Here is a 14931-nt window from a genome sequence, read left to right on the forward strand (position 1 = left end):
CAATCTGTAGGCTGTCTCCTCACATTTATTAATTGTTCATTTTGCTAAGAAGAAGCTTTTTAATTTAAATACATCCTATTTATTGATTCTTGATTTTATGTCTTCTGGGCATCACAGCAGCTTCTGCGGCAGCCCAGAAAGAAAGCTCCCTAACCCTTTTTTATATTATATTAAAGACACGGTCTCCCTGACTTGCTAAATGTCTTGTTAATCTGTTGAGGATGGCTTTGAACTCTCAATCCTCTTGCCTCAGTCTCCCAAGTTGCTGAGCTTTAGAACAATTTAAATAAATTTTATGTTGAAATAAAGTTTGCTTTCAAGCTGTAGCTGTTACTGATGGTTATTTTCTCTTCTCAAAGCAGAGCTATGGATTGAACATAACACTTTGAACATGTTGAATAGGTTCTTTGAAGCTGAGATAGACCCCTAGCTCAGAACACACTGTGGAGAGACAGCTTATTATTTTTAAAAATCTTTACAGTGGCAGCAACATCTGTCCAAATAAAAGGACAAATTTCAACACAAAGACAGATAACACAAGCACAATGTCCTCAAAAGATCAAAGTTCCCCAACACTGAATCCATGACATGGAAATTGAGGAAATGATAAATAATTTTAAAAATTGATGGTTAAAATGATCAATGAATTAAAAGAAGCATGGGATGAACTAAGGAAGATAATACACAATATAACATAGCATTTCAAGGAAAATATAAGTATTTTGCAAAAGAACCAATTAGAAAATTTGGAAATAAAAGGCACAACAAACCAAATAAAAAATTCAGTGGAAAGTCTCTCCAAAAGACTATGATGTGAAGAAAAAAAAAATATCAGCATATCTAAACAAGGCAAGTAAATTATAACTTTTATACATTAATTTTAAAAATAGATGTATAAGAACTCTGGAACAACCTTAAAAATGGAATTTAAGACTCAGAGTCTTGAAGAAGGAATGGAAATTCAAGCAGATGACATAGAAAACTTATTCAGTGAAATGATAGCAGGAAATTTCTCTAATCTTGGGAATAAGGTGAACATGCAGGTACTGGAGATATTTACAAATAGACATGACCAGAAAAGTAACTTTCCATGAAATAATGTAGTTTAAATGCCAAAAGTTTAAAATAAAGAAATGATTTTACAAGCTTCAAGAGAGAACTACCTGATCATTTATAAAGGTAAAACTATCAGAAAAACAGCAGATTTCTCAACAGAAAATGTAAAGGACAGGAAAGCATGGACTGATGTGTTTCCAGCCATGAAAAAAAGTAGCTGTCAATCTAGATTACAACATTCAGCAAAGCTATCCTCCAAAATTTGAAAAGTAATAAGATCCTTCCACATTAAGCATTAATTAAAGAAATTCATGGTTCCTATGTCAGATGATGCTTAAAGAATCCCACACACAGAAAAAGGAAATAAAAATAAACAAGAGAACATGGGAAATAATAATTCTCTTTATAAGAGTGGATAGGAAAATGAAACAGAGATACAACAAACATTATAAATAATAAAAATGACAAGAAGTAACACATAACTCTCTAAATAACATTGAGTAAAAATTGTTTTTATTCTCCAATTAAAGTCATAGAACTATAGGTTGGATTAAAAATAATATCCAACTGTGTGTATTCTGCAATAAATATATATCACTGGCAAAAACACCCACAGACTGAAACTTTAGGATGGAAGGTGATAATTCATGCAAATGGAATCTGAAAGCAAGAAGGAGTAGCTACTTTAAGCTACTTTCATATCAGACAAAGCAGACTTCATGACAACATTTGTGAGGAGAGACAAAGATGGACACTACACATTGGTAAAGAGAACAATCTAAAAAGAAGATATAGTGATATATAAATATTTAAACCCCAAATGTTCATGTACCCAATTTCAAAAACCAAATGCTGCTCAAACTAAAAAAGCTTATAGGCCCCAATACAATAACAGTAGTTACTTCTAAAACACCACTCTCACTGATGAATAAGTCGTCCAGACATAAATAAGAGAGTGTAAGTCCTTAGGACAGACATGGATAATACAAACAGGCTACATCCCCAAATTCTGATGATAAATCAATTAACTCATAAATCTATTGTGACTACACACAAGTGACATTTAATGCCGTCTGTTGGTGCCTTTGGGAAAGTATGACAAAGGGCATTACTTTGTCATAACCATGCAAAGGGCATTAATTTGCTGTTTGAAAATGTGTGAATTTTTTTTTAAAGCCAACAGTGCTGGGGTTGTGGCTTAGTGGTACAGCACTTACCTAGCATGTGTGAGGCACTAGGTTTGATTCTCAGCACCACATATAAATAAATGAATAAAACAAAGGTCCATCAACAATTTATAAAAAGCAAGCAGAGATACTTCAGAAATACATGACTTTTAATTTTTAAAAGAGTTTATGTGTGTATTTACTTACCTCATTACTTGCCTTCCTTTATCCAACTACTGATTTACCTATGTAGATATGAAACGAAAAACAATAAACCATGAGCCATGTTTAAAAAACAAGGATATAGGTGAAGAAGGAAGAAACACAATTCAAACAAATATGTGTTAACTTAGTTATTACAAAATTATTAGTTTTATAATTTAAAAATCTAAAACAGCTATCTGAAATACAATAACTTATCTTTGCTCCTGTTAATATCATCATGAATTTCACAGATTTTTTTGTGAATTATTTGATTTTTAAGGGTTAATTTTTTATGTGTATGTTCCTTTGTTCACATATTTGTGAGGCTGGTCTATATATAAAATAAGTAGAAATCTGGGTTTGATCTTTAAGCTGGCATATTTAGATACATGCTGTTGAAATGAAATACAATTTACCCAAACATATTTTCTTTATTTAACAAGAGTGTCCAAATGTTCTGAAAAGAATAGAAAAAGGCCATATTTCACTTTTATGTGAGAGTATTTCATGACTGAACTCTCACTAAAGTGAAATATGATTCTTTATAGAAAGAGAAAAATGCTACAATAATATTTGTAGGATTTTTATATACTTTATTTTGTGGTAGAGATGAAGTACCTGACCTTCTTTTGACTTTATATGCTGAGACTTAGAGTTTATAAAATCTTACAAACACATATATAAACCAAGGCAATCTATTAAAAATTGATTTCTTTCTCCCCAGGGGAAACTATTAGAAAGTACTCCTCCTCTACCTCCTGTCAGGATGGAGGCAGGAGTTAAAAGTTTTTCTCTAAAGTCACATTGGAGATTGGTGATTAGATTTTTCCTGTGTATCTCTGGAGGTCAAGTCTCAAGATATAGGGTTAATGATATAATTATGGCAGATTTCAAGTTGCTTTGGTGTTAGAGGATTCCTGACATTTAGTGTAATATCAGGATTAAGACATAAAGAGGAAATTAATACACGAAACCCAATAAATGTTTAAATATATCCCCTCTTCATCTTTTTAGCTAAAGTACTTCAAAGTTCAATAGATCTTGCTTTCATTCTGGTTTGGTTGCTTTATAAATACATGACTTTACATAGTCAAGTAATTTATTTAATGATACTATTGTTTAACAAATAAAATAGCAACATCTTCCTCAATGGTTTTCTGATTAAAATTAAAATAATATACTACAATGCTCACCAGAATTTTGATTGGTTTTGTTTTATTGCTTCCTTTTAGTTACACATGACAGTAGAATTAATTCTGATATAATTGTACAAGCATGGAATATATCATAATCTAGTGAGAACCCCATTCTTATGGATGTACATGATATTAGGATTAACTATGGGCCGTGCCCGCGCCGCCGCGGGGCTGAGGGGCTGGGCGGCGTTCAGTTATGAAGTCTGGGTAGGACTTCTCCCTCAGCGACGCGGCCCGTGAGCTGTCCTGCGGCCCGGCTTCCAGGTGATTTGACACGATGCTGCTCTCCATAGGGATGCTCATGCTGTCGGCTACACAAGTCTACACCCTCTTGACCGTCCAGCTCTTTGCCTTCTTAAACCTGCTGCCTGTAGAGGCGGACATTTTAGCTTATAATTTGGAAAATGCATCTCAGACATTTGATGATCTTCCAGCAAGATTTGGTTATAGACTTCCAGCTAGCTGAAGGCTTAAAGGGTTTTCTGATCAACTCAAAACCAGAGAATGCTTGTGAGCCCATAGCACCTCCACCACTAAAGGACAATTCATCTGGCGCTTTCATCGTGCTAATTAGAAGACTTGATTGTAATTTTGATATAAAGGTGTTAAATGCACAAAGAGCAGGATACAAAGCAGCGATAGTCCACAATGTTGATTCTGATGACCTCATTAGCATGGGATCCAACGACATTGATGTGTTAAAGAAAATTGACATTCCATCTGTATTTATTGGTGAATCATCAGCCAGTTCCCTGAAAGATGAATTCACATATGAGAAAGGGAGCCACATTATCCTGGTTCCAGAATCCAGCCTTCCTCTGGAATACTATTTAATCCCCTTCCTCATCATAGTGGGCATCTGTCTCATCTTGATAGTCATATTCATGATCACAAAATTTGTCCAGGACAGACATAGAGCTAGAAGAAATAGACTTCGTAAAGATCAACTTAAGAAACTTCCTGTACACAAATTCAGGAAAGGAGATGAGTATGATGTCTGTGCCATTTGTTTGGATGACTATGAAGATGGAGACAAGCTCAGAGTCCTTCCCTGTTCCCATGCTTACCACTGCAAATGTGTAGACCCCTGGCTCACTAAAACCAAAAAAACCTGTCCCGTCTGCAAGCAGAAAGTCGTTCCTTCTCAAGGTGACTCAGACTCTGACACAGACAACAGTCAAGAGGAAAACGAGGTGTCAGAGCACACCCCCTTGCTGAGACCTTTGGCTTCTGTCAGTGCTCAGTCATTTGGGGCTTTGTCGGAATCCCACTCTCATCAGAACATGACAGAGTCTTCAGACTATGAGGACGAGGACAACGAAGATACTGACAGCAGTGACGCAGAGAACGAAATCAATGAGCACAGTGTTGTGGTCCAGCTGCAGGCCAATGGAGACCGGGATTACAACATAGCCAACACCGTCTGACTTTCGGAGGTGACTGGTTGATTATTTCCCTTGAAATGTTTACTTAGGTATGTATTTTGATTTTTTGCTCCCTTTAGAGGTTTCTGTAGAATTAACTTATTTTCTAGCGTTCTAGTTTAATCAGATTACTGAAACAGGCTTTTGATCGGTACTTATCTGCAGGAGTGTGCTTCCTTTCACTAATAACAGACTGGTGCTGTCACTCAGGCATCAAATGAGCTCTTTGGGGATGAAATTTAGCCAAAACATTAAAAAAAAATCTCAATATAGCTTGCAATTAAGACATAGATCACAGTATGCAAATGTTTTGTGCTTTACACATGAAGTTAGTCCTGCAGCCATCTAGCTCAAGCTAAGCCAACTCTCACCTCCACAAACAGTTATAAGTAGGTTGAGTTGGAATGTGTATTTTGGTGTTCCCTCAGATCGCCATCATTAGTGAAATGCAACAAAGTAACTTAGTATTTTTCCTCCTGTCACCACAAACTCTGAAGCTGTTTTTTGCTTTCCTATTCCCAAGTAGTCTGATCCTGATAGGGAAAGTCTATAACTAGTGCAGATTTTAAGTTTTTTTTTTTTTTTAAGGGTTTAATACTATAGTGTTATGTACAAATTTGAATCAACAGTGAAGGTAATGTCTCTGGACTTTACTTACTGGATTTCAGTATCCTTAAGGGTTTTGTGTTGTGATCAAAGCAAAAGGAAAACGCTGCATAAAAATACCAAACTTCAGCAACTATTAACTCAGATCATATACCTCTTAATAAAGAGCATCTTATGCTAACTAGCCCTGCGAAACTATGTACAGAGAAATTGTTCAAGTATTGAATTCGAAAATAAGTGCTTATGTTTAACAGAACTAATGTATTGAAACAATGTATTATGAAAAGGTAAATTATATTATATATCACTGTAACTATATGTAGAAAATATAGACTTCTGTATAATCAAAATGCTAAGAATTTTTATACGGCCTTGTATGAGAGGTATTTGAATGTTAATAAACATGTTTTCCACTTTAAAAAAAAAAGGATTAACTATGTTATATTCATATAAGTACATAAGAAAGTTATTTCATTTTCATTCTACTGTCTTGTCTTTTCTTATCCTCTTTTCTGTCCCTTCATTCCCCTTTGTCTAATCTACTGAACATCTATTATTCCCCTCTCCCCCATTGTTGTGAGTTAGCTTCCACATATCAGCAAAAACATTCAACCTTTGACTTTGGGGGATTGGCTTATATCACACATCAGGATAGTCTCCAGGTCTGTCCATTTATTTGCAAATATCATAAAGTCATTCTTCTTTATGGCTGAGTAATACTCGTTATGTACATATGCCACAATTTATTTATATATTCAACTATTGAAGGGCATCTAGGTTGGTTCCATGACTTAGCTATTGTGTATTGAGTTGCTATAAACACTGATGTGAGTGTATCACTGTAGTATGCTTTTTTGAAATCTTTTAGATATGAACTTAAGAAAGGAATAGTTGGGTCAAATCACGGTTCCATTCCTAGTTTTTTCAGGAATTTTCATACAGCTTTCCAGAGTGGTTGCAACAATTTGAAGTCCCACCAACAATGTATGAGTGTACATTTTTCCCTCACTTCCTCACCAACATTTACTGTTACTTGAATTCTTGATAATTACCATTTTGACTGGAGTGAGATAAAATTTCAGTATAGTTTTAATTTTCATTTTTTCTAACTGCTAAAGATGTTGAATATTTTTTCATATATTAGTTTACCATTCATATTTCTTCTTCTGAGAAGTGTTTGTTTAATTCCTAGGTCCATTTATAGATTCAAATAACCCAATTACCCGATTCACTTAAAACTCTTATGATAAAAGCAAATGTCCATCCAGGTGCGGTGGCACATGCCTGTAATCTCAGAGGCTTGGGAGGCTGAAGCAGGAGGATAAAAAGTTCAAAGCCAGCCTCAGCAAACATGAGGTGCTAAGCAACTCAGTAAGACCCCTGTCTCTAAATAAAATAACAAAATAGGCTGGGGATGTGGCTCAGTGGTCGAGTACCCCTGAGTTCAATCCTTGGTACCCACCTCTCAAAAAATAAAATAAAATAGATGTCCAGATCTCACCTCAGAAATTATGACTTGTAAAATCAGGGATGAAACATAGGAATTAAATTTTTAGCCACTAGACCCTCATAAGTCTGAGGCAGGTAGCCAATCAGTCCTCTTTCAAGAGATTCTGATTTTGTTTTTGTAGGCAGAATTTATATTTGTATAATTTCTAGCTTTTTCCAAAAATATTCAAAACTTCAATGTGAACTGAAGCTATTTGTATGCAGGCTGTCTTAGGATGGTCATGCTATGTCAAACAGGAATCTTTTCCAAACAAGTAAGCTAACATTAGATGAATACTCCCTGAGGTATCATATTTCAGCAATAGGTTAACCATTATTTTCAGTTAAAATAGAACCACCCACCCTGTTCTATTTCTGTTACTATTACTACAGGTCAGGCCACATTTTCAATACCCAATTTAAGGTGTTTTAAAATGCCTCCACCTCTTCCACCTAAAGAAAAAAAAAAATCCATTAACCTGAGGCCCATTCCCTGCCTTCTTCTAGAGGTTATCTCTGTCAAAATGACACTTTCTGTCTTTAGTTTTCATTACCTTTGGGCTTTGGTAGGTATAATTGGTCGGTTTGGCTTCAAAGTGGTACAAATGACATTTTGTCTCTGTCACTTGACAGACTGACCCCTCTCCTTTTACATTAATGGACTCTCTCTAACCTTTGGCAAGGTCACCTCTGTTGCTCAATCATGCTCTGAATTAAAGCAGCGCTGCACTTTCTGGTCCCAGCATGAAGCTAGCATGCCCTCTAATGGCCTCCATTCATATTGCAGTGCAAGGATTTGTTTCTGTGTTCATTTGTCTTTACTTGGGGATGGGGTGAGTTGAGAAATACATTCATTTACATAAAAAATAAATATATGTTTCACCTGATAAAAATGTGAGAATAACAGAGTGAATGGAAGTGTGAGAAATTTTCTCATTATTATTTTGGATGAAATGAAATGAATATTTAGTATTTATAAGGAAGACTGGGGGGGTGGGGAGGGAGTAAAAGTTTAATTCCATCATATAAATAGAGGATATAGCAAATTGAAAAAAATGAAATAGAATTGTCCATTTTCTATCTATAGTTTAGCATAGATGAATCCTATTAGAAGATAATTTGTTATGGTTAATATTAGACATTTATTCTGATTCCCAAAATATCTGAATTCTCATCTCATCTTACTACACTGTTAAAAATCCCTCCAGTGGATCTTATTGCAATAAACTAAAGTAAAAAGTCATTAGAGAAATTTTTAAAAAACTATAAATAAGTAGAAGGAAGATCAGGAGAATAGAGGAAGGAGAACAGAAGAGAGGGGAAAGGGAAGGGAAAGAGGAGGTGGGTCTGAATTGGAGCAAATTATATTTAATGTTGCATAATCATATAAAAAGGAACCCAAATACTACATATAACTAAAATAAACTAATAAAGATTAGCACAAATTTCACTTATTGGTGCAATATCATAAGACATTTAAACTTGGTTCCAAGCAATCTTTTTAACCTTTTGAATCTTCTTCTTTTGAATCCTTAGTCTGTAGCCCCACCACTTAATAAAGTGAGTTTTGAGGGACTTTCTTAAAACTTACCGTGACTGTGATCTAAAAGCATTCTCAGTGAAAACACTTCTGTGAATAGAAGATTGACTTATAACTAAACTCCTATGTTTCCGTGTATCAACTGGTAGTCATACACTGAAGGTCATTCTATGACTGATTTTCCTTCTAAGGCCTTGTTAGGGTTATTTGTCACATTTTGCAGCTCAGAACATTCTATCTTACTGTAGTAGTGTAATTCCATCACCCTAGTAATGCCTCAGACTCTCCTTTTATGCTCCCAAGGGCTTGTGGTAATGCTGGCTCCACCCTTCTTTGCTTCTATTTTTTTATTAATGAGTGTGTGGTCCAGATCTGGCTGATAACAGCATCACTTTCTTCTAGCTGTTGACTTTCTCAGAGGTAGAAAACATTGGGGGCTTTGTTCAGTTTTCTTACTCTTTTCAGTTAATCTGAGTCTTGAAAGACGTGAGGAACAGATCGGCTACCATAGGAAAAATAATGTAGAGGGGAGAAAGAGAAAAATTGAGATTCTGGTGATGTTGAGAATATAAATTAAGTCACAGCTCAACATGAAAGCATATCTTATAATGCAATAAATTTAGATTTGGTTTTCTTTCTGTAGAATTCTGAAATATGTGAGGTGCAGATGTGCTTCTGTGTATGTACACACCACTCAGACCATGTGTCTGATCCTTATTTCACTGGATTCATGTAGCATCAAGCAAACAGCCATCAACAGATGGCTCTCAATAGTTGGGGTTAAAAAAAAACAGTTTGGACCTCAAATATGCTAATTTTGAGACATTGAATTTTGCACCTATATCTCAGAGTTATCCACTGTATTAAGCACAATGAACCATAGCAATAACTTTCTGGCTAATATGCTTTTCATTATCTATCTCATTATCTATCTTCTATAACTTTCCCACTTCTCAATTGCCGTTTTCTACATTTCTTAAGTTAAATATTTGCATTTGAAATTTTGTCAGAAATGAGAGAATCTAAACTTAGAAACTAGTGTGTGTGCGTGTGTGTGTGTGTGACAGAGAGAGAGAGAGAGAGAGAGAGAGAGAGAGAGAGAGAGAGAGATCTGGGGATATGCATTTCTATCAAAAGTTGCTGTGTAAATATCTCTACCTTACCACCTTTATGCTTCAGTTCTTAGATATCATCATATGGCTTCAAAGTGCTACTTTAGGGAAGTCCCATTGTCCTGAGAACATACAACTTGGTGTATAGCATGGACTGAAGACAGGACAAACTAGGACAGGGAAGGAACATTGGGTGACTGACACAATATTCCAGGGGAGAGAGAATGAATGCTTTCTCTTCTGGATCTCTAAGAATTTCATATTAGGGTTTCTATCCCTGCTGTTTCCCTTCAGGTGGTGAGAGATATCATGTCTAGAAAAAGAAATTGAAGACACTTCACAATTTCACCTAAATCTCATTTATTATTTTGTATCATTTGGAACACTAGGAAAAAAAAAAAAACTTGTAACAGATGGTAGATACAAATAGATACCTTACCAGAAGGCAGACTCTCTCAATTACTTTTGTTTCTTAATGTGGTAGGGTGCTATGGGTACACAACTCTAAAAGGCTTTGTAAATTATATATATGAAAAGGATTTCATTTCTCTAATAAATAAAGAACCCCTACAACTCAAAAACAACAAAAAATACACAAAAAATATTAGGCAAAGGACTTGAACATGTTTTTTTTTTCCTATGATGATGTGCAAAGTTAATAACCACATGGAAAAAATTAAACATAATTTGTCTTTTTCCAATTGTGAGCTCTGAGTCAAGTCAAATCAAGAAAGCCTTGGAAGTGGGGCCTTCTACCGGACCAGATAGGTAAAATAATGAAAATCATCTGATTTTATTCTCCAAAGTGTCCGCAGCCTCATTTTGTCTCCCTCCAATAGCTGTCAGATTGCTGATTTTCATGGTGATTGTGGGCTTTTATGTTTTAATGTTACAATGGAGCTAGAGAGAATGTGATAGGAATTGAGTAAGTGAAAACACCCCAAAGTATGCTGCTTAATGAGGTTCAGCAATTTTCTTGAATAAACTGTCTCTGGATCTCAGTAAATTTTTGTTCAATTCACAGTTTCTGGGGGAAAAAATGATCCCGGTGATGTTTGACAAATTTTTCATTGCTTTTATGGAGGAGGGAGTTTACCAGGTTCTTATTCACCAATTGTTATATCTTCAATAATCATAGTAGAATATCAAAACCAGAATTAAAAGTTTGTGTGTGTGCGCGCGCGTGCGTGCACTGTTCTATATCATTATATTGCATGCAGAGTTTTGCAACCACTACTAAAATCAGAATACAGGATCATCACATCACCTTAATTTTCTCTTCTTTAACCTCTTTATACTCATTTCTACCCTCTCCTCTCCATGATCTCTGAAGACTGGGAACTACTAATCTGTCCTAAAATTGGTGTAGCCTGTCAGAAATTCTCCCTGTCTCCCAGTATCAGTGTTACCTTGTCATTCCTCCTATATTCAATGGTTGGCAGGCAGTATTCATGAAGCTCTGCACAAACATGGTAATAGACCTTACACAAGAGCAATGGTGATGTCAGTCACTCATGTTCCCTGGAGCCAGAAATCTGACAGTCTCATTCCTGTGGCTGCCCAAATCAGGAAGAGCATGAGAAATGTCTGTCTCCATCACTGGCTTACCCCTAACACTTGGAACATAAGAGTAGCAATACTTGACTATTCACCAAACAAATGGTGTTCAAGTACTTTTCATATAGTTATTCACTTAAATTCTTATTCTAATCTTGTGAAATCATTACTGTTATATCTGTATTTTATAGAGGAATAAATAAGAATATAGAAAGGCTAAGTAACTTATATGACAGATATACTAGGTTCAACACTAGATTTCTGTTAAAGGCATAAATGTAAGAATGGTAAACAAGGGGCCAGGGTTGTGGCTCAGTGGTATAGCACTTGTCTAGCATGCACGAGGAACTGAATTTGATCCTTGGCACCACATAAAAATAAACAAACAAAATAAAGATATTGTGTCCATCTGCAACCAAAAAAAATTAAAAAACAATAAACAATTATTTCTTGATCCTATTTATTTTTGAAATAATATTTCTGAGCCAATATGAACTCGTGGTGATAATAGAAATTTCAAGACAAATAATTACGAGGAAATTAGTTCCTAAATTGTTATTAGTTAAGACTCTGACAGGACTCCACCTTAGATGATTTGAGAGAAAAGTGCCTCTTACACTTACTTTAAAAAGATTATTAAAGTTTTTAAGTGTCAGAAACTAAAATTTACTGAAAATCTATTTACAGGCTGTTTCATCAAAATACTGCATAAAATCATAAAGGCCAACAATTTGATCACATGCTGATAAGTTCCTGAAACCAGGCCTGAAGAGACTGACCCTTACCTTTGTCCTTCTCGATTCCCACCTATGACTAGAAAGCATCATATTTTACATCCACACAAATGTCTTCATCTCTCTCTCTCTCTCAATGTCAGCCCAGCTCAGGTCATGTGTGTGTGATAACACATATGGCCTATCCATGATAGGACATATAGGTTTATATGCCCCCATGCCAATGAAGAAAATACCAGAAAAACTATTAATTTGTACATACACATGTCAGTTTTCTCTAGAGGAATAGAGCCAACAGGGTATACATATAGGTGTGACTATAAAATGGGGACTTATTAGATTGACCAGAAACTGGATGGTCCCACAATGGCTATCTGCAGGCTAGAGACCTGAAGGAACCAGTGACTGCTAAGTCCAAGAAGCTGGAGCCTCAGAACAAGAGGGATCAATGATGTTGTCCCAGAACAAAGACTTGGACACTCCCCCGAGAGTGGCAGTTCAGATTCTGCTTTGTAAGAGTGAAGGCGATGGAGTCTAATGTCCTCAGACAACCACAGCAACAATATAAGCATCTCCCAAGAGGAATGGAGCTGTGTCTTCTCCTGCTTCCTTGTTCTTCCTCTTTTTTGTTCTATTAAGGTCTCTGACTTAAGAGACCACATTTAAGGAGGCCCTCCCTGTCTGTTTGCTCTTCCACCTGCCAATCATTCCTAAGAACACCCTCACCAACACACCCAGAAATCTCTCAATATTAAGCAACTCTTAATTCAATAAAGTTAACAATTCAGATTAACCACCACTAATGTGTCTGCTTCAGAATTAATATTAACATCAGAGGAACTGTGAAGCATGACTTGAGATTTCATTACTTTGAATCTCAAAAGAATTCTTTTCTCCTAAATTTCACTTTGCTATTACACCATCAAGTTGCATTTCAGGGTGTTAGAAAAAAAATTTGTAAACTCACTTTCCCAAACTTCACTTGAAAATGTAAGTGACAATGCTGTTCATCTACTGATGATGTCTCAATTATCACAAGAACTAAAACATATCACAAATTGAGAAAAAATTAACATAAGATACATCCTAAGTCACTGCTTATTGCAATTCTCTATTTCTTATATTTTGGGCACATATTCCTTGAATTTTCATTTGAATGTGTTTTTGTAACATTTTCTACAGAAAACAGTTGAAAGACAAATCATTACTTACTCTAAAATTGTGGATGGTGTATTTTACCTCATCATTATTATTACTTTTAGATTTGTTTTGTTTTGTTTAACTACTTATTGCTATTGTCCTGCAAGATTTTCATTTTTCTGTCAATATGGCAAGTATTCTTTGAATTTATTTTCATGTATTGACTGTGTGATGTCCTAACATTTTTCATTTTCTTGTGAATATTCTGAAACCCTCTTTTGCGGGGAGAACAAGGTGGGTACTGGGGATTGACCCCAGAGCCTTGCAGGTGCTGGGCAAGCACTATACCACTGAGCTATACCCCCAACCCTGGAACCCTCTTTGAAATGGTTCCATTTATTAGTCTGCTAAACTAGTTAGTTTAACTATATCTTGCAAAAAAAATGGCAATGAGTGCATATTTGTCTTGGAAAGTCTAGGAAAACTGAGGGATTCTGGACCTAAGTTTTAGCAGCTTCACTGTAAATTTTCTTTGCAAGCCTGGGCAGAAACACCACATATTTAGCTGATTACTTGAAGCATCTAACTAGTAGCACAACACTGAGTCACCATAATTTCTAGTAGAACAAAAACTAATAGCACACATATGTTTCTAGAAAGAGATAAGGATTGCCATTTAAAAAGAGGGGTTTATGAGAAGCAATTTCATAAAAATAGGGACTTAACACCAATTCTCCAGAGTATAGTAATCTGATGTTCAAAGAGAAACCTACAGCTTTAAATTCTAATGTTTGTTTAATGGTCCATTCACGAAATTGTAAGGAATGCTCTGCAGGAAAAAAATATGATGCTATGAGAAGAGAAATTAAGATGAAAGAGACAACAGATATTTGAATCTCTAAAGTTCATTAAAGTCAAGACATTCAAGGTAAGATATACTCAGTTATATGAAAACAGTGTAGTCAGGGAGTTGATTGCAAAATCTCCAAGGCTTGAAATACTGTGACCTACTTTGGGGGGAACTGAAAGAAAAACAGTGTGGAACAGTGATTGTGGATGCTGGGCTTTGGAGACCAGGGAGGGGAGTGTTCTACATGCACTGGGAAGCAATTTACAGGTTGGCTCTGAGGTGGACATGTATCTTTCACTCAGTCTACAGAGTACAACATGGAGTTTTCAAAGGCAAGAGAGAGAAGCAGGAGGGTAGTCAGGAGGCAACATCAATAGTAAGGGTGAGAAGGGTGTGGCCACACAGTTTGTAGGAAAGAGCCCAGACAGAGGTGTAATCTGAGCAAATAAAGAACAACTGCTGGTGAGTTGAGTGTGAGACCAAGTAAGGAAGAAAAGAGAAATAAAACTTCACTCCCAGATGCTGTGCTCTTTAATTGATGTGGAGAAAAATCAAGGAGAAATGGGATTATCTTAGTTTATGATGTATATACAGCAACTTAGAGAACTGTTTTTGTATTCAGTGTATATATAAGATGGTAGACAAGGAAAGAGCTTTATTGACTTCCTCTGGGTCCCTCGAGTGTCCCAAAAAGTCAAAGGTCAAACATTTTCTCTGATATGCAGAAAATAATACAAAATAATGAGGAGGAATTTTAAAAAGAAGAAGAATAGAAGAAAGATCAGTGGAATAGACACAGGGGAATGGAGGGAAGAAAGGAGGGTTGGCTAGGGAAAGACAGTGGAATGGATCTAACCT

General features: G+C 35.7%; 2 protein-coding genes across 2 annotated transcripts in view; both read left to right on the forward strand.

Annotated features, from left to right (window-relative positions):
* Ano3 (anoctamin 3) overlaps positions 1–14931 on the forward strand; it is a 390715-nt gene that overhangs the window by 69680 nt on the left and 306104 nt on the right. The gene's annotated exons all lie outside the window — the stretch shown is intronic.
* On the forward strand, positions 3773–6002 carry LOC107135713 (E3 ubiquitin-protein ligase RNF13-like). The gene is given in 2 exon segments (XM_048788511.1): positions 3773–4079; positions 4081–6002. Coding segments are annotated over 2 exon segments (1149 nt in total). The 5' UTR covers positions 3773–3899; the 3' UTR covers positions 5050–6002.

Source organism: Marmota marmota, unplaced genomic scaffold (genome assembly GCF_001458135.2).
Source record: "Marmota marmota marmota unplaced genomic scaffold, marMar, whole genome shotgun sequence".
NCBI lineage: Eukaryota > Metazoa > Chordata > Mammalia > Rodentia > Sciuridae > Marmota > Marmota marmota.